The 24,704-nt window shown below is 43.7% G+C and overlaps 1 protein-coding gene across 1 annotated transcript in view; it reads right to left on the bottom strand.

Annotated features, from left to right (window-relative positions):
• Positions 1-24,704, bottom strand: part of jarid2b (jumonji and AT-rich interaction domain containing 2b) — a 247,489-nt gene that overhangs the window by 42,239 nt on the left and 180,546 nt on the right. The window contains exons 5-6 of the mRNA XM_060904624.1: positions 8,922-9,089; positions 2,280-2,473 (exon numbers count right to left, since the gene is read on the bottom strand). Coding sequence (XP_060760607.1) covers positions 2,280-2,473; positions 8,922-9,089 — 362 coding nt within the window. The remainder of the gene's footprint in view (positions 1-2,279; positions 2,474-8,921; positions 9,090-24,704) is intronic.

Raw genomic sequence — 24,704 nt, 5'->3', positions numbered from 1 at the left:
ACCTGCACCATCTTCTATCCTCCAAAAACACTACCTTCTATAAAAACACTCTGTAATCCAATGAAACGCAGCAACCACTCTCAATCCTTGATCTAACACACACATCACCAAGCCTCACCACCCCACTGAGATACCAGGCCTCCAACTTCTCTCCTCCACCTAAACATGCCACCACCTTCCACAAACCACCATTCCTCATCCAATATTAACCGTCTGTTCTCTACTCACTAGAGCACCAACTTCTCTCAACCACCCTGCGTCTTCTACCTGAAACAGCACTACCACCCCCTCCAGTCCACTTTCTAGCCATCAAGAACCACAGGGAATGGTGGTTAGTGGAAGGTGGTGGCACTTTTAAGATGGAAGAGAGAAGGTGGAGGCCTGGTGCCTGAAAGGGGTGGAGAGGCTTGGTGATAATTTAGATCGAGGATTGAAAGTGGTTGCTGTGGTTCATTGGATTCCAGAGAGTGTTTCTATAGAAAGTGGTGGTTTTGTGGGCACCAACTTCTCTCAACCACCCCGTCTTCTGCTTGAAACACCACCACCGTTTCCAAACCACTCTCTCGCCAATGACCTTCTCAGGCTTCCGCAAATACCTTCTGTATCCTCTTCCACCTAAAATGCGTCGCCGTCTCATCTCCTCTCCCCGTTGTATATCTAATGACTGAAAGCGGCACCACCCTGTGTGTGTCCTCTGTTCTCACCTCCATCTAAAACAGAACCCTCGCTTATCAACCGTCTTCCAAGCGAAACAAAAAAATCACCCATTGTCCTCTCCCTGAAACACCTCCTTTACCATCCACCAACCTCTCACATTCATCTTGCATCAAAAGCAGCACCACCCTCTTCCACCCACCCAGCCGCCATGCCTATTTCAAGTGCCAGGCTCCTTTCGAAACAGCACCATCCTCTGTCCTCCATTTAAAACAAGGCCATCAGCCAGCAGGCTGCAAGAGTGCAGCTGTGTGTGTGTGTGCAATGCCAATCCCACTTAGCGTTCATTCCCTCGCGTGCTGTGTGTGTGTGAGAGAGAGAGAGAGAGAGAGAGAGAGAGAGAGAGAGAGAGAGAGAGAACAGCACTCAGGGATTAACTTTCATCTTCTGCGAGTGATGCGGCCACTAGAGGGCTCACAGACTCTGTTCCTCAGATCTCCTGAGGCACCGTGCACGTGAGAGCAAACACACTCTGTCTGGGATTGTTTAGTCTGCCTGAAGAGACAGCAAAGGAAGAGCGAGAGAGAGAGAGCAAGCAAGGAGAGAGAAAAGCCACCACAGCAGCACTGCCTGTCACCAGACTGTGCCCGGCCAAGCAAAACAACCAGCGGAGAGAGAGAGAGAGAGAGAGAGAGAGAGAGAGAAGACTGGAATGAGTAAAGGTGGGAGGGAGATAGAGACAGATAGAGATATAGAGAACAGAAATGGGAGAAGGAAGGGGGAGAAGGAGAGAGAGAGAGAGAGAGAGAGAGAGAGTGAGCGCAAAGGGGAATATATAACAGTACAAAGATTGATGGAAGGTGTGAGGATAGACTTGTTAAACAGCTGAGCTGAGGAAAAAAAAGACAGGGAACCATCAGAGAGAGAGAGAGAGACGGAGAGAGAGAGAAGGAAAGAGACAGACACAGAGAGAGAGGGAAAGAGAGAGAGATTTTGATAAGTGTGGCTCTCTGAAGTGGGCTCCGGCTCCACATGAGCTTAAGAGAGCGCGTGTGTGTGTGTGTGTGTGTTTCCAGATGACATCATGTGTTGCTATCGACCAGCTGTACAATGGCAGGAAGATTTTACAGAGTGCGTCTGCAGAACTACAGCTCATAGGAAGTGAACTAAATTAACCCTCTCACTACTGCACTCTCTCTCTCACACACCCCTCATATATCCATCCCTTCAACCTAACCCCAGACAAAAATTCCTGGACTTGTTCTCTTCTATACGACTGCGTGTTCAGCCGTCTTCGCGTTTTTATAAGAACGAATCGATGTGAAGGTCAGAAGTAAGCAACTGGCAAATAAAATAAATCAATCAATCAATCAATCAATCAATCAATCAATCAATCCAGCCCTGAATCGCGAAATGCGAATCCTTCAGAATGAACAAAAGTCGATTATATTACAGCAGAAGAGAGCAAGAGGCAGAGGATGGAACAAAGGACGATACACTGGAAGATCTTGTTTTTGCACTTTCCTGCTTCGCAAGACTCCCTCCTTTTAATGAAGGCCTGAAACACAGCCCGAGGCCTGATGGTGCTGTGCAGTCATGTTGAGAAGAAAAGGAGGAGCTCTTACCTGCTTGCGTAGTTCCTCTGTGGTTCCTTTAATGCCAACTCCGATGGAGGTGTGAGTTCTGGTTGTGGTAGGTTGTGGGATGTCTCTCCACTCCTCCACCCTCTCCGAGCGCTCCTTCCCCATTGACGAGTCTCTGAGTTTGGGCCTCAGCGTGCTTTCCCGCTCCTTCATCAGCTTAGTGTGGCCATTAAACACTGCACACAGAAGGGAGCAAGTGAGCGTCACTCGAAACTCTACTCCGTTTGCAACACAACCAAAAGGTGCTAACAGTTATAAGGGCTTCTCGCAGATGAACTACTCACTGGGAACCTCCGCCAAGAACGACAAACCTTTAAGGGCTTTTTTCTGTTTGCATTCACAGAGTAAGTAAGAATGCTGATGTGGCGTAAGCCAGCTTGGTAGCATGATGTTCGCAGGAAATGCTAGCGAACATTTTTATAGTTTTCTTAGACACGTCAAAATCATGCGGTATTTCCTCCTCGCATGTACACTTAATAAAACTTCACCGTCTGTCCATTTTTTTCAGCGCCAACGTTACAAGCTGTTGTTTACACAGCTGACATTTTAAACGGATTTTAAAAAACAGCGGTTGCTGGTGCTGCATTGGCTCATGTTCAACCAATCAACATACACTTACATCTGGACCAATCACTATGCTTACCGTACATCACTCATGGTTCCTCTTGTGTTCGGAGAGCACCTACCCTGAAGCAGGAGCTAAAAAAGTCCCTCAAAACAGCATTCTAAGAACTACGATCATTCTCAGTTCCTGCAGTGCGGACACGCAAAAAAAAAAAAAAAAAAAGGGGGTACTTCCTCCAACAGTTTTAAGAACTATGAAAAAGTTTCTCCTTGATGAGAAAGTGCCTCAAGTGACCTCTAAATACAGAATATTATAATATTAGGAATACCCTCACATACAGTCTTGAAGTAAAGTCAACTCTGCGTCAATGAGAACGTTAATAAAAAAAATTTAAATTTTTTTTTAGACAGTCTTGACTCAATGGCTCTTGTTCGCTGCTATTGACCAGGACCGCCATAGAAACATTGCGTTCTTCAGCAAGATCTTTAACCATCAACTGCACAACTTGATGGTTACACTGGACATGTTCTCATTTTTGACGGACTACATGGTTCTGGATTCTGGCCCTGGTTCCTGTAGTGGAAACGTACCTAAAAAAAAAAAAATGTTCCTTAGTTGCTGAAAAGGTTCCTATGGGGTTCCAGATACCCTGCAAAGAGTTTTGTGGTGAACATGTGAATGGAGTTCCAGAGTTCTTGAAAAAAAGGATCCTACACTGTCAAGTTGCCTCAAGTTCCAGAGATCCTGAAACGGTTCGAGTGATAGAAACTTGCATGATGTTCCTGATGTCCATAAAAGGTGTCTGGATTGGCAAAGTGTCTAAAGATTTCCAAAAAGTGCTAACATGGTAGAAATGTGCCTCAAGTTCTTGAGCTCCTGAAGATGCTTCTGTGGTGGAAACTGGCATGAAGCTTGGGAATTCCTTAGAAGCTCTCCTGCACTGCAATGCACAGCAGTTGGCACTCCAACCTACCAAACTCCTTGAAATTAAACCTCTTCAAGTCCACCATCGAACCAATCCAAATGTACGGCTCAGAGACCTGGACCCTCGGCGCATGCCTCCATAAATGCCTCAACGGTCGCTATGCCAATTTGCTTTGCCAAGGTTCTGGGTTTGTCCTGGAGGTCCTACACCACCTTGAGTGAAATCTATGGTACCCTGCTGAGACAAAGCACCTGCCTGGGCCTGCAAGGTGCACAGTTTGCAGGCCACTGCTTCCGTGCCAAGGGGGAGCTAATTTCCAAGCTCCTCTGGAAATTAGCTGGTAGGGGTCACTTTACCTTTCCCCAGGTCATTGCGAGAGACACTGAGATCAACCTCACTGAACTGGGCACTGCCATGGGAGACCCCGACTTGGTCTCTCGGCCAAGGCCACACCATCATGATGATGATGCACTGGTAAAGCACCTAACGTTCCTGAAAATGTTTCTGTGGTAGAAACTTGCACAAGATTCCCAATAGTCTGAAAAGCTGCCTGTACTGGCAATATATCTCAGGCTTCTGAGCTCCTGAGAAGATTCCTGTGCTGGAAAATTGCACAAGGCTACAGAGTTCCTGAAAAGGATCCTGCATTGGCAAAGTGCCTCAAGTTCTTGAGTTCCTGAAAACACTAATGCGGTATATAAACGTGCCTCAAGTTCTTGAGTTAGGAAATGTGCCGATAATAAAGCCCTTCAGTTGGAAACTGGAGTCAGGTTATAGTGGAGTGCTGCAGGGTGCTAGCGGTCCACATTCTTCACCGTCTGTCCAAACTACCCTCCTTATTGAAAAAGCCACCGAGTCAGAGGACACAAAGCTACCAGCCAAGCCAAACGGATGAGATTTAAAGCTACTACAGACTTAAATACGAGCTCTCAAGTCCAACTAGTCTGTTCTCATCATCGTCCTGTTTCACTCTACATCAGCCTCTACCCTTAAATCAAACCCGACTGATGCTAATTAACACATATTTGGCCGGCGCTCTTTATTTATGGCAGGCTAACCCTGTTTTTACTGGAGTTTTAATAGCAACAGGCCTGACTGCACTGGGAAAGAGCCAGCTTGAGCTCAGTTTGATTCCAGGGACAGGAGTGAGTGTGGAGCTGCTACCGAAGCCTGGGATTAATAAAGAGTGTTTAATTTAGAAATGTAAACATGCCACGAGGTTACTGAGGTACAGAGAGTGAAAGCTCAGCACTGGGGTCTTACACACACACACACACACAGACACGTATACACTTGCAGTCCTCGGCTGTGTGCCGTCGTAAAGTGTCATGCTTGACAAGGACCTCAGGAGAGCCCAAGAAGAGGAGAATAAGAGAGCAGAGGACGAAGATCTGATATCCACCTTGAGCAAGTGAGTGGAATTAGACTTGATGTAGCAATCGATAGTGGAGAAAAAAAACAAAAAACAAAACTGTATGCACATGGGGAAAATATAGAGCAGGAAACAGGAGACAAAATTACACAGGGGCAAGCTTGGCCCAGCGTCAGCCGCGTGCCTGACCCCGGTGTAGAAGCCTAGCAAGGGAACTCAAAACCTCGGATGGTTTCAGCGGGAACTGAAGATCAGGTGACTGACTGGCCAGACGCCCGGTGCTACTCACTATTACACATTCAGACATGGCAGAAGTCCTTACACACTAGAAGTGTGTGTCTCACCTTCTGAGATGACACAATGCCCATCTCGATAAATGATTCACCATCCCGTGACTAAAAGACGCCGTGAAGCAGCCAATTGTTCAGTATGATATGTGATCTGATACGGAGCAATGATACCATGTGATTGTGTAACCTTCAATCCACACTGAGTCAGTGCTTTTTAGTGCACACGCTCATGGATGCGTCCTCTTGCATTCGTTTACTTGTCTCAAACTAATCATGACTGTACAGCGTGGAGTTGCACAGCAAAAGGTTTTCGGATAATGATCCCACTGAAATGTAGCCTGGGAAATCCCATGCTGCTTTGCACAATCATTCCGATCTGAAAGCAAAGGGGAGTCCCATATACGATTCGTACATTGGGGGAGTGCCTGTTAGAGAGCGCACTTGTCCTGGGCCATCGGCATAGTGAGGTAGGGTGGCCAGTTCCTTTCCTCGCCGCCTTTAACTTCCCCAGTGTTTCCACCAGGTCCCCATTCACTGCTGGGTGGACAGGGAGCGAGCCCCAGATCCCCGTCGAGCCGAGGCTCAAACCAGGGACCGTTCGCTTAGCGGTCAAGCGCTCTAACCACTTGGCCACCTGCGCTCCTCCGATCTGAAAAGACAGCATGGAAACTATGGTCTAAAGGCTCGCCTGAGTTAGGGAGCCAATCAGAGAGTGGGGAGGGGTGGAAAGACGGTGACGCATACTACTCGACAAACGGAAGCTTGTAGTTTATTTGGGACTGTTTACGGATCACATTTAACATGCCGGTGAGCGATACGAACCAAACTTTCGATCAAGCTTTAGACACTGTTCTGAATAGTTTAGAGCAAAAGTTTGTTTTAAAAGAAAAGAACAGCGTTTGGTGTTACAGTCTTTCGTTGACACGAAGACAGATGCCTTTGCCTTGCTCCCGACAGGGTTTGGTAAAAGTCTCATTTACCAGCTAGCCCCCTTAGTGGCTAAGCAGATGGGGTTTAGGCAAACCCCGGTTGTTGCGGTAGTCTCGCCACTGACTGCCTTGGTGGAAGACCAAGTAAAGGAGGCAGGTGATCTCGGGATTTCTGCGGCACAGCTTGGTCCAGAGCAGGAAAATGCTATCAAGAGTTGCCTCTTCGTCTTCTTCGTCGCTCTAACTACGTCACCGGGTACAACTGCCATGATTGGCCATGGGCTACGTATACGCCAAATGATAGACATTCGCAACGTCCAATAAACGGCCGTTGACAATCGTAAACCACACCTCCCCTACGAGAAATTCAATAGGCGGATTCCAGACCATATTTCAATTGTGATATGGTCTGGTGTTAACCAGACTAACTGAAATGGAGAAAAAAATGGTCTCAATGAAGCTGTAGCTCATACCGGCCACTGTGGTTGTGTGAGAGTTTGAAATCCGATCAATCCTGTAGGAGGAGTAGCGATTTTTGTGAAATTGCATATGACTCCTGTGTAGTCGCATCCATGGCAGGTGGCGTCACCTGGTGAACAATTCTTGTTGGAATATGTCTTTAGAGTCTTCTGGGTGAGTTTCAGTGAAAACGTCCTAGCGGTTTATGAACATTAGTGTTTGGCGTGACGAGTCACTCAAAATTTTCAAAGTCAAAGTCCATTCCCACGCCGTGCGGCGCCAATCTCAGTTTCCGTAGTCCTCGGCCTCTCACCTATTACATAGCTAGGGTTACAGTGGGGGGGGCTAGTCCTCTGGTAACCGCGAGAGTTTCTGTAGTGTAGTGGTCATCACATTTGTCTCACACTCAAAATCATAAATATGGCAGGTGGCGCCACCATCTTGACAACTTTTATACAAACCAACCTGGGGAACATTGTATGTATGCGAGTTTGATCGAAATCTGATCACTCCTGTAGGAGGAGTAGCGATTTTCGTGACGTCGCATATGACCCGTGTTGCCTCATCCATGGCTGGTGGCACCACCTGGTGAACAACTCTTGTTGGGATCCTTTTTCTTGTTCATAAATCATTGTATGTTTTTATATTTCTCTTGTAAATCATGTTTCGATAATGCAAAATAAAATTACTGTTGTGTCTCCGTTTACCAAGCCTTTGAGTCTCTGAGTACGCCATCCGAGGAAAATAATCAACTTGTACCGTATCAACCATATCGCCCATCTTGCCATTGATTGGTTTCCTCCAAGTGTTTTTTTTTTCCTTACCACACTCACAAAGGGTCAGATTTTTTTTTTTGGTATAATTTGTCCTTGATAGAATCAGGAAATCAACGACACACCCATCAGCCAATCAGAACACAGCCGATGCAGAAACCAGCATCGCATGGGGATCGAACTCTTACCTACGACGGTGACAGGAACAGAAACCAACGCTTGTGTGTGTGAAATTGCGTGCAAACCACCTTTCCCACTAAGTGCTCCTTTTATTGCTACTAAACACACTTGGCAATGTGAAGCATCTGCCACTGATAACGCAGAGGTGCAATTAAACAGACCTGTCAGCTCGGAACGTTCATTACTACTGACACGCTGGTACCTTCTTAACGTGGAGCTTCATTAACACACACCCCTGAAGTGTCACCAGGCTCTGCGTATGCATGTACGTACGTACTTGCGTGCACACACGCGCGCACACACACAGCAGCGTGTAGTGCTGGAGGTGGGAGAGCAGAGCGAGAAACCGCACAGGTGTGAGAGAGATACAGAACAGAGACTAAGACAAAGAGACAGCAGCCAGAAAAAGGTGTGTGTGTGTGTGGGGGGGGGGGGGGGGGGGGGGCTCTCGGGGGTGTGTGTAAAGCCTACAGCGCCCCTCCACACAGCTGTCTGCTGAATACATAAACACCTTGTTACAGCTTTTCCCACTAAGTGATAATTGGAGAGGAGAGACGAAGCGTCGCGCCGTGCTCCCACACGAGTTCCCCAGCGATCACTCTCTCTCTCTCTCTCTCACACACACACATGTTTTCAGTCTGTATTGCCTCCTTTACATTCATAATCTTAAGCACAACAGACTGTTTTGAGGTTCGTCAAGTACCAAAGGGCCCAGTAGTGTGTATTCGGTACCGAAAGCTAATCTGAACAATGACTACAGCCTTGCTTTGAATCATCATATTAAAAAGTGACCCCAGTTTTATCGTCAGCACTCGTTCATTAAGACTGTGCTATTCCCCCCCCTTTACATTTAAAAAAATAAAATAAAATTCCCAAAACGGAACAGCACGTCAATTTCGGATTTCTCAAACACACTGATCCTCGAGCCTGCATGGTGCCTGTAGGTGAAACGTGAACTCTGATTTCAGCATGGTGTGGTGAAGAGCTTTATATATGTCATCATCGATGAAAGATTATCTAGAACCCAAGGGTCAGTTGGTTCTGAAGTGTTCTGGCGCATCAAACTAAACCTTTCCACACAATAGATGTATGTATTTCTGTAGCTCTTGGCTCTCGGAGCTCTCATCTCACCCTGTCCGTTGAGTTTGCCGGGCGGTTTGCCTTTCCGTGGTGTGGACTGGCAGGATGTGGATGCCACGCTGGGCGGCTTCTCCTCCTCGCATTCCTCATCGTCCTCCAGCTCGTCCTCATCCTGAGAGCTGCCAAAGTAGGCCACGTTACTGGGTAAAGCCGGGGAGCCTGGAGAGAGAGAGACAGAGTTAGCTCAGACACATAAAAGACCCAAGGTTGAGAAAATTGCCCTTAAAATTATACCTGAATCAAACAGACATCACAAAACAATATCAAATTAAGCTCCTTGCACCTTGCATGCCTATCAGTCCCAGTGAAGGAGGCGTGGCCTCTGTCTATCACACAAAACGAAAGAGGTGTGTCGTCCTGCTCCTCAATGCAATCCCCCCCACTTAACATAACATCAATATATTTAATCCTATCCCATTATACTGAATTAACTGGCTCCAGTGTGCTAAGTGCTCGTGAGAGTCAACATCATACACAGGAATGTTGGTGACGTATAGGCATGTGCATTTAGACATTCAGTTAAAAAAAAAAAAGCATTAAACAACAACAACAACAAACTAGACCGAGACTGTGATTAGTCACAGTAATTTGCGCTAGCCGTTACAAACTGGGACGTCTGGTCACTGTACCCTATAGATCCGGAACGGTAAGAGATAGAGAATGATGCTTAGTGAGGACAAGTTCTGCCCTGCCACTCTGAACAAAAAAAAAAAACCTGATTGAAAAAAAATCCCGTTTTTCATGGATCATTCTGGATCAGTGATCCAGATCAGCACCAAAAGTCTCATCTCATCTCATTATCTCTGGCCGCTTTATCCTTCTACAGGGTCGCGGGCAAGCTGGAGCCTATCCCAGCTGACTACGGGCGAAAGGCGGGGTACACCCTGGACAAGTCGCCAGGTCATCACAGGGCTGACACATAGACACAGACAACCATTCACACTCACATTCACACCTACGGTCAATTTAGAGCCACCAGTTAACCTAACCTGCATGTCTTTGGACTGTGGGGGAAACCGGAGCACCCGGAGGAAACCCATGCGGACACGGGGAGAACATGCAAACTCCACACAGAAAGGCCCTCGCCGGCCACGGGGCTCGAACCCGGACCTTCTTGCTCTGAGGCGACAGCGCTAACCACTACACCACCGTGCCGCCCGCACCAAAAGTCATAGCATGTAATTCAGCCCTGAGGTATTCTTTATGTGAAATTTGGTGATGACGGTGAAAACGGAGGGAGAAATAGCGTCCTTAAAAAAATAAAATAAAATGTTAGGATGATTATTATAATAATAATAATAATAATAATAATAATAATAATAAAGGTCCTGAGCGGCAGCATTGTGGTGTAGTGGTTAGCGCTGTCGCCTCACAGCAAGAAGGTCCGGGTTCGAGCCCCGTGGCTGGCGAGGGCCTTTCTGTGCGGAGTTTGCATGTTCTCCCCGTGTCTGCGTGGGTTTCCTCCGGGTGCTCCGGTTTCCCCCACAGTCCAAAGACATGCAGGTTAGGTTAACTGGTGACTCTAAATTGAGCGTAGGTGTGAATGTGAGTGTGAATGGTTGTCTGTGTCTATGTGTCAGCCCTGTGATGACCTGGCGACTTGTCCAGGGTGTACCCCACCTTTCGCCCGTAGTCAGCTGGGATAGGCTCCAGCTCGCTTGCAACCCTGTAGAACAGGATAAAGCGGCTACAGATAATGAGATGAGATGAGAATGAAGGTCCTGAGCGAGAGTAACAATTTGTGCTAGCGTTGCTAATACAAATTAACAACCACCAGCCTCACATCAACGACCCACAACCAACAAAACCATTTCATAAACATCAGCCTGGCATTAGCTCACCGATGCACATTAACACGATCAGACACGAATAAAGCGATGCTGATCAAGCGCCTGGGCTACGACCGACTCCTCCCATGTGCCGCTGTGCATTTTGATAACGAACAGGCAATAAAAGACACGGCTTCAGATTCACTCCGGTGTCCCTGCGCTAACTGAATTACAGACGGAATGAGACATTTCTCCCAACATATGGACTGGCAGGTCTGGGATCTGCTCAGCTAATTGGAGAGCGAGAGATGAGAAATGAGAAGAGATGCAGGATGAGGGAGAAGGAGGGGCTGGAAGGAGGGAGGAGGTTCCTGATTACTCTGTATGGAGCACTTTAATTCTGCTAGAAGAGAGAGAGTCGGGGTCCAAGCAGTACGCCTGCTGCTGAGAAACGCTCTCATCGGTGTTGGAATTCTCGATTCTGATTGGTCGGAAAGGAACTGGTTATTTAAACCACACAAATGCTGGAAATTCAGAGATTGTATGGTATTTCCAGGTTAGAAATTACAGTTATTTCATTGCATTGCTTCACTGTACATATGACATCCAGTTCTGTGCGAAAGTCTTAGCCCCCATTTTTTTTTCATACAAACTTTGTTATAGATTTCGATTTGATGACTTGTACATTATCGAGTCGGTACAAAAACATCTTAGAGTTCCAAACATTCGTTTCATTTTCCAGCACAGAATTAAACGTTACAGAAAAAAAAAGTTTGTATCTGAGCAGCATATTACATAAGAGAGCACTTTTCAGATTAAAAAAGAAAACATAATGAAGGCTGCTGGGTTTTGGTGCCATTTTTGGTCGACAGCATTTCTTTACATGTGCCTAAGACTTTTGTACAGTACTGTACATCCCAGACATGTTCATTTACAGGATGTGGAGAGTGGCAGCTGCTGTACAAACAACACCTCACCTAAAGATCTGATCGTTTATCAGTATAATAATGGACTTAAGTCACATATCTGCTGCTTCTAAAGCGGATATACCGGTATAGCTACTTCATCTCAATATATATAAACACAAAACCGCAACGGTGACGCACAGTGCTTCGTTTTCTCTTGGTCTCTCATCAGGATCCATAACGGAGCTGATCTTTAACCACATTAATAAATAAACACGAAGTGAGAGAGGTTCTGAGTGACTGTAAGGACGATCACGAGCTCGTTTCTCTTCACACACACACCCTGGTACGCTGAACCTGAACAGGTCACAAAACCTCTAACACGACTTCACAGTTCTCTTCATCCAAACAGAGCAGATAAAGAGCACAGCTGCTGGAACATTAGTTTAGAGTGAGACTGGGAAGTGTCACAGTGTGACCTCTGGGGTCAGGGGTCAGAGGTCAGAGCCAAGTCTGTGGGGGTTAAAGGTTACGGGTCACAGGAAACAAAGAGCTTATTGTAAAGCTCATGTATGGTCCAATATAGAGTGAACTAGAAGGGGACACACGTGTGCACACGCGCACGCACGCACACACACACACACACACACCGTGGTAAACTAGAAGCTACTTTAAAGCCTCATGGTGTCCCAACTGTAGAGTTTTTAAATAAAGGAGTTTAATTTAGATAACATATGTTTTCCTCTCAAATAACACAACAATTACAGTGATGCATACACATACAAATACAAACAAAAACAAAATACAGACAATTGGGCATGATACGCTGATTGTACACAGCTTGCTCACTTCATCCTTTATACAAAATGAAAAAACATGAACTAAAATGGAATATTACAATTACGGTGATGTTATAATTATACTGTAAACCACAGCAAAATGCCAGAGGACAACAAATAATTTATCAACAATTCATCGACAACACCACCAACTCAACACCACCACCATAACAACAACTCAACACATGCACAACTCAAAATCATCATCAACAATAACTCAACAACACAACTCCAACAACTCAACTCCATCAACAACTCAACAACAGCAACTCAACTCCATCAACAACTCACCAACAGCAACTCAACTCAACTCCATCAACAACAGCAACTCAACACAACTCATCTCAACAACAACAACTCAACACAACTACTCAACTCGACTCCAACACCACAACAATAACAACTCAACAACAGCAACTCAACACCACCACCATAACAACTCAACACATGCACAACTCAAAATCATCATCAACAACAACAACTCAACACAACTCCAACAACTCAACTCATCAACACAACTCCAACAACTCAACAACACAACTCCAACTCAACTCATCAACAACTCAACACAACTAATCTCAACAACTCAACACAACTACTCAACTCCAACACCACAACAATAACTCAACAACAGCAACTCAACACCACCACCATAACAACTCAACACATGCACAACTCAAAATCATCATCAACAACAACAACTCAACACAACTCCAACAACTCAACTCATCAACACAACTCCAACAACTCAACAACACAACTCCAACTCAACTCATCAACAACTCAACACAACTAATCTCAACAACTCAACACAACTACTCAACTCCAACACCACAACAATAACTCAACAACAGCAACTCAACACCACCACCATAACAACTCAACACATGCACAACTCAAAATCATCATCAACAACAACTCAACACAACTCCAACAACTCAACTCAACAACTCAACTCATCAACAACTCAACACAACTCATCTCAACAACAACTCAACACAACTACTCAACTCCAACACCACAACAATAACAACTCAACATAACCACCTCAACAACCAAACCACCACCACATCAATAACTCAACTCCATCAACAACAGCATCAGAACAGCAGCAACTCAACAACATCTGAAACATCTCAACACAGAAATAATTTATTTTAATGAGCTAAAAATATAAACCACACTAAATAAATGATTAAGTAATACATCACGTCAAATAAACTCAAAAGATAAACTTCACTAAAAAAAATCTAATTAAATATGAAGCAAACAAAAACTATTACAGAAGCTAAACAAGAACAAAAGAAAACTAAAGGAATTTGGGGTCAAGCAATAACAAATATTTCCACTTTCTCATGAAAAAATACTGAAGGGAAAAAAAAAAAGGCAAAAACGTGATGACAGAAAAAATATTAAAACAAGTTTTAGTTTGGTTGTTTCATTTGGTTCCATTTCCCGAACTGATAACCAAAACCATCTGCTCCTGCGCTGCAAAACACCATGATGTGATGTGCTCATAACAAACACGAACAGAACTATACCGGAATACCGAGATAAAACGCTGGATAAAAACACGACACTGGAAAACTACGCCGTGTCAATACAGTACTTTGAAGGTGGAAGTTTCCTGTCGTGACGTGAACGAAGATCAGACTCGAGTGGAGACTTGAGAAAACGTAATCTGATCAAGTTTGAAAAGTTGGAAGGTTGAATCAGGAGACTGCATCATGTCTGCGGACTTTAAAACAATCTTTACAAATGGTAGATTAGTGTAAGGGTGGACTTCAGGACTTTAAGATCAATCGCGCACGCACGCACGGTAAGGCCGTAAGTAGATCACTGAGGGAATAAAACACTCACTTGCAGAACATCTGATACTTTAAGGAGGGAAAAACAGACAGACAGATGTGAAGGTGTGGAATGTGATGAACGATATATGACTCTTCCTCAAAAGATTTAATAGGCGGCTTTGAGCTGCTGAGTGAATACAATACTGTGCCTCAAGAGCTCATTCCTCCAGGCTTCGTGTGTGTGTGTGAGACAGAGAGACATCAAGCAGGCTCCAGACAGCTGAGCACACATCTGTATCAGCTTTTCACCTTTTCCAAACGACTTAATTCCTCAAATCGAGAGCAAACAAACAAAACGAGGGCCACTTGCAATCACAGGCAAATGATTCAGCTAATTGAGGAAATGGCTGCTATTAAACCAAGCTCCTTCTCCGAGTACGGCGAGAGGTCAAAGCCTCGAGGGTACGAGCTTGGGACAATCCCGTGCTGTGATCACGAGAGCACCTCAAGATTTACGAGCACCTCTTGCTCCGTCCCGCACCACCCTGGCTCGCTCGCTCTCTCGCTCTCTCTGGCGCCGGCTGCCGTGCCGTCATCTCCAAGACAGAGTGGAAAATAAAAGCCAGGCCTTTCCTCCTGCTCAAATTACATACGGTTCATATTGCACTCGAGCTGACGCAAATCATAATTAAGGGTGAAGGCGTTCATTACGATTGTCAGTTTTAAACCATGCGCAGACATAATTACAACCAAAACTGTCTACTTACAGCTCTCGTTCTGTTTATGGGATAAAGGAGAAGCGAGGGAGGCTTACAGACGGAGCGAAACGACAGCCAATCCTGCGCCAGCACCCGAGAAACACCGCATTCTGATTGGATACCGCCTCCGATAGTGGTTAGGATGGATCCTGCGGCTTAATTATGGCTGAGCCGAGGTTTTAAAATGCCTCCCGGACTAAAGAGTGCTGATCGCGATCTGCTCCTGCCCTCCATCTGAACTCTCACATCTATAAATAGACTCGTTACACACGAGGCCCATTTCATTAGGAGGCATTTTTAACAGTCGGGGATGAGGATTAAGCAAAAACATTCACCATGAAGTACAAAATCAAATTGTCACACGTACGGATTTAACTGCGTTTCCTGATCATGTTGATATTTATTAAGTGCGCTACTAATCTTACGAAAAGACAATATAAAGACATAAATACAGTAGAGACCAGCCAGAGTTATCAATTATATCAAAATTTCTCACAGATTTCTTGATAACTTGCTAATTAAAGACTGTTTAAAATAAAAAATAAAACAAAAATCTGTGTCAGGCTAACAATTTACCTAGCTAAGACCTAGCCGCTAACTCCTGTACAGGCAATATAAAGGCATAAATACAGTAGAGACCAGCCAGAGTTATCAATAATATCAAAATTTCTTTCAGATTTCTTGATAACTTGCTAATTAAAGACTGTTTAAAATAAAACAAACAAACAAACAAACAAACAAACAAACAAACAAACAAACAAACAAAACGCTGAGTCAGGCTAACAATTTAACTAGCTAAGAGTTAGCCTTTAACTCCTGTACAGGCAATATAAAGGCATAAATACAGTAGAGACGAGCCAGAGTCAACAATATCAAAATTTCTTTCAGATTTGTTGATAACTTGCTAATTAAAGACTGTTTAAAATTAAAAAACAAAACAAAAAAACCCTGCTGAGTCAGGCTAACAATTTACCTAGCGAAGACAAAGCTTCTAACTCGTGTACAGACAATATAAAGGCATAAATGCAGTAGAGACGAGCCAGAGTTATCAATTATATCAAAATTTCTCTCAGATTTGTTGATAACATGTTAAAGACTATTTAAAATAAAACAAACAAACAAAGAAACAAAACGCTGAGTCAGGCTAACAATTTAACTAGCTAAGAGTTAGCCTTTAACTCCTGTACAGACAATATAAAGGCATAAATACAGTAGAGACGAGCCAGAGTCAACAATAATATCAAAATTTCTCACAGATTTCTTGATAACTTGCTAATTAAAGACTGTTTAAAATAAAAAATAAAATAAAACAAAAATCTGCGTCAGGCTAACAATTTACCTAGCTAAGACCTAGCCGCTAACTCCTGTACAGGCAATATAAAGGCATAAATACAGTAGAGACCAGCCAGAGTTATCAATAATATCAAAATTTCTCACAGATTTCTTGATAATTTGCTAATTAAAGACTGTTTAAAATAAAACAAACAAACAAAGAAACAAAACGCTGAGTCAGGCTAACAATTTACCTAGCTAAGACCTAGCCGCTAACTCCTGTACAGGCAATATAAAGGCATAAATACAGTAGAGACGAGCCAGAGTCAACAATAATATCAAAATTTCTCACAGATTTCTTGATAACTTGCTAATTAAAGACTGTTTAAAATAAAACAAACAAACAAAGAAACAAAACGCTGAGTCAGGCTAACAATTTACCTAGCTAAGACCTAGCCGCTAACTCCTGTACAGGCAATATAAAGGCATAAATACAGTAGAGACGAGCCAGAGTCAACAATTATATCAAAATTTCTCACAGATTTCTTGATAATTTGCTAATTAAAGACTATTTAAAATAAAAAATAAAATAAAATAAAACAAAAATCTGCGTCAGGCTAACAATTTACCTAGCTAAGACCTAGCCGCTAACTCCTGTACAGGCAATATAAAGGCATAAATACAGTAGAGACGAGCCAGAGTCAACAATAATATCAAAATTTCTCACAGATTTCTTGATAACTTGCTAATTAAAGACTGTTTAAAATAAAAAATAAAATAAAACAAAAATCTGCGTCAGGCTAACAATTTACCTAGCTAAGACCTAGCCGCTAACTCCTGTACAGGCAATATAAAGGCATAAATACAGTAGAGACCAGCCAGAGTCAACAATTATATCAAAATTTCTCACAGATTTCTTGATAATTTGCTAATTAAAGACTATTTAAAATAAAAAATAAAATAAAATAAAACAAAAATCTGCGTCAGGCTAACAATTTACCTAGCTAAGACCTAGCCGCTAACTCCTGTACAGGCAATATAAAGGCATAAATACAGTAGAGACGAGCCAGAGTCAACAATAATATCAAAATTTCTCACAGATTTCTTGATAACTTGCTAATTAAAGACTGTTTAAAATAAAAAATAAAATAAAACAAAAATCTGCGTCAGGCTAACAATTTACCTAGCTAAGACCTAGCCGCTAACTCCTGTACAGGCAATATAAAGGCATAAATACAGTAGAGACGAGCCAGAGTCAACAATAATATCAAAATTTCTCACAGATTTCTTGATAACTTGCTAATTAAAGACTGTTTAAAATAAAACAAACAAACAAAGAAACAAAACGCTGAGTCAGGCTAACAATTTACCTAGCTAAGACCTAGCCGCTAACTCCTGTACAGGCAATATAAAGGCATAAATACAGTAGAGACGAGCCAGAGTCAACAATTATATCAAAATTTCTCACAGATTTCTTGATAATTTGCTAATTAAAGACTATTTAAAATAAAAAATAAAATAAAATAAAACAAAAATCTGCGTCAGGCTAACAATTTACCTAGCTAAGACCTAGCCGCTAACTCCTGTACAGGCAATATAAAGGCATAAATACAGTAGAGACCAGCCAGAGTTATCAATAATATCAAAATTTCTTTCAGATTTCTTGATAACTTGCTAATTAAAGACTGTTTAAAATTAAAAAACAAAACAAAAAAAACCCCTGGTGAGTCAGGCTAACAATTTACCTAGCGAAGACAAAGCTTCTAACTCGTGTACAGACAATATAAAGGCATAAATACAGTAGAGACGAGCCAGAGTTATCAATTATATCAAAATTTCTCACAGATTTCTTGATAACTTGCTAATTAAAGACTGTTTAAAATAAAAAATAAAAATCTGCGTCAGGCTAACAATTTACCTAGCTAAGACCTAGCCGCTAACTCATGTACAGACAATATAAAGGCATAAATACAGTAGAGACCAGCCAGAGTTATCAATAATATCAAAATTTCTCTCAGATTTGTTGATAACGTGTTAATTAAAGACTATTTAAAATAAAACAAACAAACAAACAAAGAAACAAAACGCTGAGTCAGGCTAACAATTTAACTAGCTAAGAGTTAGCCTTTAACTCCTGTACAGACAATATAAAGGCATAAATACAGTAGAGACGAGCCAGAGTCAACAATAATATCAAAATTTCTCACAGATTTCTTGATAACTTGCTAATTAAAGACTATTTAAAATAAAAAAATAAAATAAAATAAAAAAAAATCTGCGTGAGCGGCACGGTGGTGTAGTGGTTAATGCTGTCGCCTCACAGCAAGAAGGTCCTGGGTTCGAGCCCCGTGGCCGGCGAGGGCCTTTCTGTGCAGAGTTTGCATGTTCTCCCCGTGTCCGCGTGGGTTTCCTCCGGGTGCTCCGGTTTCCTCCACAGTCCAAAGACATGCAGGTTAGGTTAACTGGTGACTCTAAATTGAGCGTAGGTGTGAATGTGAGTGTGAATGGTTGTCTGTGTCTATGTGTCAGCCCTGTGATGACCTGGCGACTTGTCCAGGGTGTACCCCGCCTTTCGCCCGTAGTCAGCTGGGATAGGCTCCAGCTTGCCTGCGACCCTGTAGAACAGGATAAAGCGGCTAGAGATGATGAGATGAGATGAAAAATCTGCATCAGGCTAACAATTTACCTAGCGAAGACCTAGCCACTAACTCATGTACAGACAATATGAAGGCATAAATACAGTGGAGACGAGCCAGTGATATCAGTATTGTCAATATTTCTCTCAGATTTGTTGCTCATTATCTCTCAAAAGGTTCTCTTAAATAATAAAAAAAATATATATTTAAAAAGCTGAGTCAGGCTAACAATTTAACTAGCGAAGACGTCGCCTTTATCTCATAAAGGCAATATAAAGGCATAAATACAGTTGAGGCGAGACGGAGTCATCAAGAATATCGATATTTCTCTCCGATGTGTTGGTAAATTATGAACAAAATATTCCATAAAACTAAAATTAGGTGCAGTTACGATTAGCATTTATTGCTAGCCGAACCTCCATGAGTTCTGCCATATTGAGAAATGTGTTCTATTCTGTCGACATTAGTGACGAACTCTGTTGAAATGTAATTAAATTAAAGCAGTTACTGGTAGTGAGGCAAGGTTTTCAACACACAGATTGTTCAATAGTGCATTTTAAAGTGTTAGTCTTACGAAAATGACATCACCCCTGGAAATTATACCTTATAAAACTAGACACGTTAAATAGTTCACTGTCTAAATTGTATTTTAATACGAGACCAGGAACATGTTTTATTGCGCCGGTAAAGTTTGGCTCTTGGAGTCCGCCATTACACGAATGTGTTCCTGCCAAGTTATTGTTAATTTAAAGGGGAACTGAAGTTATTTTTAAACTTGCTTTATTTCTTAATTAACGTGTTATTTAATTACGTTTTCGGTTTTATTAACCTTATATCATGACTCGGATTGGCATATTATATTACACTTATCTGCCTTTTCGGTTTTTAGCCACGTTGAACCTAGTTCGTTTGGTCCACGGCAGGCGTCGCTTATCCGCGCGATCTTCACGAGACTTGTGCGAGACTTCAAACGTGAAGTATCAGCGCCGCCATTTTGAAAACTGTTTACACAGTGGCCAGATCGCCATTAGGGATGGCGAAAACTAAAAAAAATCTTGACCGATCACCGAGCCTCATTAGCCGGCTAAAGTCGGTTAACCTAGGAGTTTAAACAGGTATGCAAATGGCGCGCCTTTTTCACGGCTCGTGCAGATCTGATTTTTTTTTTTTTGGGGGGGGGCGTTGGAGTGTCTGAATAATTTCATCTGAGTAAATTCTGTATTAAAATTACTACATAAGCAAATGCCGTTACAGTCCATGAAAAAGCCGTGAAAAAGTCGGCATCTGCGCCTTTAGTTTGTGTGGAGAGATCTGATCTGCAATAACATGCATTGCTGGCTACAGACCGAAACATACTTTCAGAATGCCCTGGCCAAGGCAGGACTAAACTCCATGTGCATTCTAATAATAATTTAAAAAAAAAAAAAAAAACAGAATAGTAATTTGTAAGCTAAAAAGCCTGTCTACACTTTTTTTCTTTCGCCGAGTGGCAGCTGTGTTCAACTGGGGCGAGACATGACTGAATGGGTGTTTCTGATTTGTCAGCTGTCTTTAACTGGGGCGGGAGGGCGGGACATGACTGAATGGGTGTTTCTGATTTGTCAGCTGTCGTCCTTACACCGCATGGCATGCCCCAAGCGTTTACAACACAGAATTCCAGGTTCTCCGCTCCAAAACGATTGATTTTTTTTTTTTTTCACTGACAACCAAAAAAAATTTAACCGGTTGACGTTGATTCGGTCAACCACCGGTCAAACGGTCATCGGTTAACATCCCTAATCGCCATATCATTCCAGTTTAGATTCATTTCGAGATTTGCCAGCTTCATCAATGATTAAGATTATTCCATACGACTTCGAACCAACGTGGAGTACAGAAGAGTTGGAAAGACGACAGGATAAGGACGAGTCCATTGTGCTGGTATTTACGTCATTACTGTCGCACAATTAAAACGTGCCAGATCAGGCGGTCACTGAGTTTTCAAAATAATAAAATACATGCATGTGGCAGCGGGGGCGTGGTCAAGCACCGGTCTGTGACAGGAGGGCGGAGTTGGGGAAGGTAAGTGGCAGAATCGCTTCACCTGAGTGTGATTAATCTATGTTTTGTGTGTGTTCTCCCCAGTAAACCGGGCTATTTAAGGAGGGAGAGCGAGAGCAGAGGAGCTCTACAACCCGAGCACCGGAATGTGTGTGTGTGTGTGTGTCTGAGAGAGAAAACCGCTTCCGCTGAAAAGTGAGAATAAAACTGTTTTGCGAACTCAGTCTTTGTCCTGCCGTCCTCTGTGCTCCACCCACATCCAGCGAACATTTACAGTGGTGCCGAAACCCGGGATCGTGGAGCACCTGTCCTGCAGCCCCATGGAATCCTCCCCGTTCGCGGACTTGATCCACGCCCTCGCCACGGCTCAGCAGAGCCAGCACCAGGCACTCGTCACGCTCCGGAAGGAGCAGGAGCAGCGCTTCGAAGCCCTGGTGCTGGCTCAACAGGAAGACCGAGAGGCGTTCCGGCGCCTCCTCGCGTCGGCGGGGTCCACCAGCGCACCGGCCGCGGGCCCGTCTCCCATCACCTTGACTAAGATGGGCCCGCAGGACGACCCCGAGGCATTCATCGCGTTGTTCGAACAGTTTTATTCTCACTTTTCAGCGGAAGCGGTTTTCTCTCTCAGACACACACACACACACACATTCCGGTGCTCGGGTTGTAGAGCTCCTCTGCTCTCGCTCTCCCTCCTTAAATAGCCCGGTTTACTGGGGAGAACACACACAAAACATAGATTAATCACACTCAGGTGAAGCGATTCTGCCACTTACCTTCCCCAACTCCGCCCTCCTGTCACAGACCGGTGCTTGACCACGCCCCCGCTGCCACAATGCATTTATTTTTTTCCCGGTCCAAATCCTGCGCTCCGATTGGCTGGCGAGCGGGTCCGTATCCTACGGTACGGACCCCAGTTACAGACTCTGGCGACTCGCTCGTTCACTACAACAAACAACATAGTAGCATTTTTTGTCAACATTTATCTTTTTTTTATAAGATTTATTTATAAGATTATCAAAAATCGTAATTTTTGCCAGCATTTCTCAGGAGAATAGCATTAATTTTACAGCATGGATAGCGATAACGACAGCGTTCACAGCGAAAGTGAGTTTTACTACCCTGAGGAAGAAGAAATAAAAGAAAACATTTCAGGAGAAAGCTAAAAACCTCCTAACTGTTGCTAACACCGAGCAAAAACATGGCTGAATCCTGAATGACTTATGTGTATAAATAGGGGACTACATAGGCAGCAAAATGTAGTTTTTTTCCTGCCATGGAAGTGCACTTGTATACCGAGGAGGAAGCCATTTGCATTACAGCCGTGAATGAGGATTCAAAATGGCTTTGGCCTTGAATACTGACCTCGGCCCAGAAGGCCTCGCTCAGTACTTTCAAGACCTCGGTCACGGTATTTCACGATACGGACCTCCCAGCTGGTAAATAACATATGTATTTTTGTGATAAATACATATTACACTGAGCGCATTTCCCACATAATCCTCACTAAGGTTTCGGACAGCACTACAAAATGGCGTCCCCACTATATAGTGCCCTATATAGTGAGTAGGGAGAGATTTCGAACGCAAGGAAAACTTCCGGCTTGATTACATCAGCATTCGAAAGAGGGCGCGCGCGTCTTTTGACAACGTTGGTAGATGTCGGTCACTTTGATTTCCGTTGTACATTTTACTTCCGTCCTACGATGTCTCGTACAGGTCTCAACGAATCTCGTTTACGGCCATTGCTTTGACATACGGACTGATGTATTACAGAGCATATTTCAAACACTCAGAACGTGCTATAGCAGCGACAAAATAGCGATCAAAAATGCATTCAGATATTTAATAAAACGAGATAAATAAATTCTGATAATAAAGTTTGTGGCATTTCTGGCTTCGTCTGCTTTGCAAACTGTAGCACATTTTTAACGATTTTTTTTTTTTTTTTAATTCCAAAACAAAACTAATTAAAACCAAAACATGCCTCTGAAGAGGTGTGTCATTCAAGGCTGCTCAAGTGTTGCCAATTCATCTCATCTCATTATCTGTAGCCGCTTTATCCTGTTCTACAGGGTCGCAGGCAAGCTGGAGCCTATCCCAGCTGACTACGGGCGAAAGGCGGGGTACACCCTGGACAAGTCGCCAGGTCATCACAGGGCTGACACATAGACACAGACAACCATTCACACTCACATTCACACCTACGCTCAATTTAGAGTCACCAGTTACCTTAACCTGCATGTCTTTGGACTGTGGGGGAAACCGGAGCACCCGGAGGAAACCCACGCGGACACGGGGAGAACATGCAAACTCCACACAGAAAGGCCCTCGCCGGCCACGGGGCTCGAACCCAGGACCTTCTTGCTGTGAGGCGACAGCGCTAACCACTACACCACCGTGCCGCCCGTGTTGCCAATTTAAAAAAAAAAACTAGATGTGATTGTTTTCAACTCGGAACTTCCAAGTAAAAAAATCCGAATTCCTCCTCGGAAACTTTAAGATGTCCACAAGCAAGAATATGATTTCTGGACTCCCCCACCATGCTTCAGTTCACCAACTTCTCAACCTCATACGCATACAGACACGCATACGGAAAACCATACTGTACCTCCACAAAGCCACTGACTAATGACAGATCATGAATGAATAACGTGAATAATCCTGGGATAATGGTGTGCCGAGAGCCAATTACACACCCGAGATCATCAGGTTAACAGATCCCCTATCAGGTGGGGTTAAAGGTCATGGTCGCAGATGTCAGAGAGTAAAGTGCACACATGCTTCCCGTCACACCGGCTTTTAATACCTTCGTCTCTACTGCAGAGTGAGGCAGGATTACGGATTAAATCTCCTCCAATTTACATTCCTGAATGTCTGTGAATCCATTAACCCAGTTTACCCTGAGCCTGAGGACTGGATGGGTAAATTCAATCTCTCTCTCTCTCACACACACACACATCAATGCACCAAATTAAATGGACATCGGCCGTCTTTGTTTCTCAGCTGGGCTTTAATGCCACACACACATACGACTCAGATGTACATCAGACTTTTATGAATTTTGTCAGAAAATCCAGCGCTTGCTCAAAGGGCCTATAGTTATGTAACACACTGCACTGCTATTTTATCACTTTATCTGTGTGTGCGTGTGTGTGTGTGTGTGTGTGTGTGTGTGTACACAGTGATAAAGCAAAACAGACATCACTAACAGTGTGCAGTAACCATCAGCACACACACACGGTTATAAATACCCACCTGAGCTTGAATATAAAGCAATGTAGAGGGGTGTGTGTGCGCGCGCGTGTGTCATTACTGTACATTGCATCATAAATTAAAGCTCTCCCTGAGGAGATTAAAAACCATTCCACATTTACTGACTAAAATCGGAGCTCATCGCAGCAGGAGATGAAAATAAAACTCCAGTGTTTCAGAAAGGCGTCTCGGCTGATCCCTGCACTTCCTGTGAATGATTACAGCACGCTGTTAATCACAAACCTCAGCACTGCGTGCTCCTCTCACACACAGCCACCTGGCAAACCGGGCTTTGTAAAGGGAAAGACAGAGATAACGCTCGGCTCGGACGCGAGCCGCGACGGTGCTGCTGTACAAACAACCCTCTGACCTCAATGGCCTTCAACACGACATCATCTATCTGCTTCAGAAAAGAGAAAATATTTACCCTCCTTTCACACGCTCGCTTCCTCTGAAAAATCAACAGCCAGAGCGAGAGATCAGAGCTGGAAAATCAGTTCCGACAACACACACA

This window comes from Neoarius graeffei, chromosome 22 (assembly GCF_027579695.1).
Source record: "Neoarius graeffei isolate fNeoGra1 chromosome 22, fNeoGra1.pri, whole genome shotgun sequence".
In the NCBI taxonomy this organism is placed as follows: domain Eukaryota; kingdom Metazoa; phylum Chordata; class Actinopteri; order Siluriformes; family Ariidae; genus Neoarius; species Neoarius graeffei.
The sequence above is the reverse complement of the archived record's forward strand: the minus strand, read 5'-3'. Positions and strand labels throughout refer to the sequence as shown.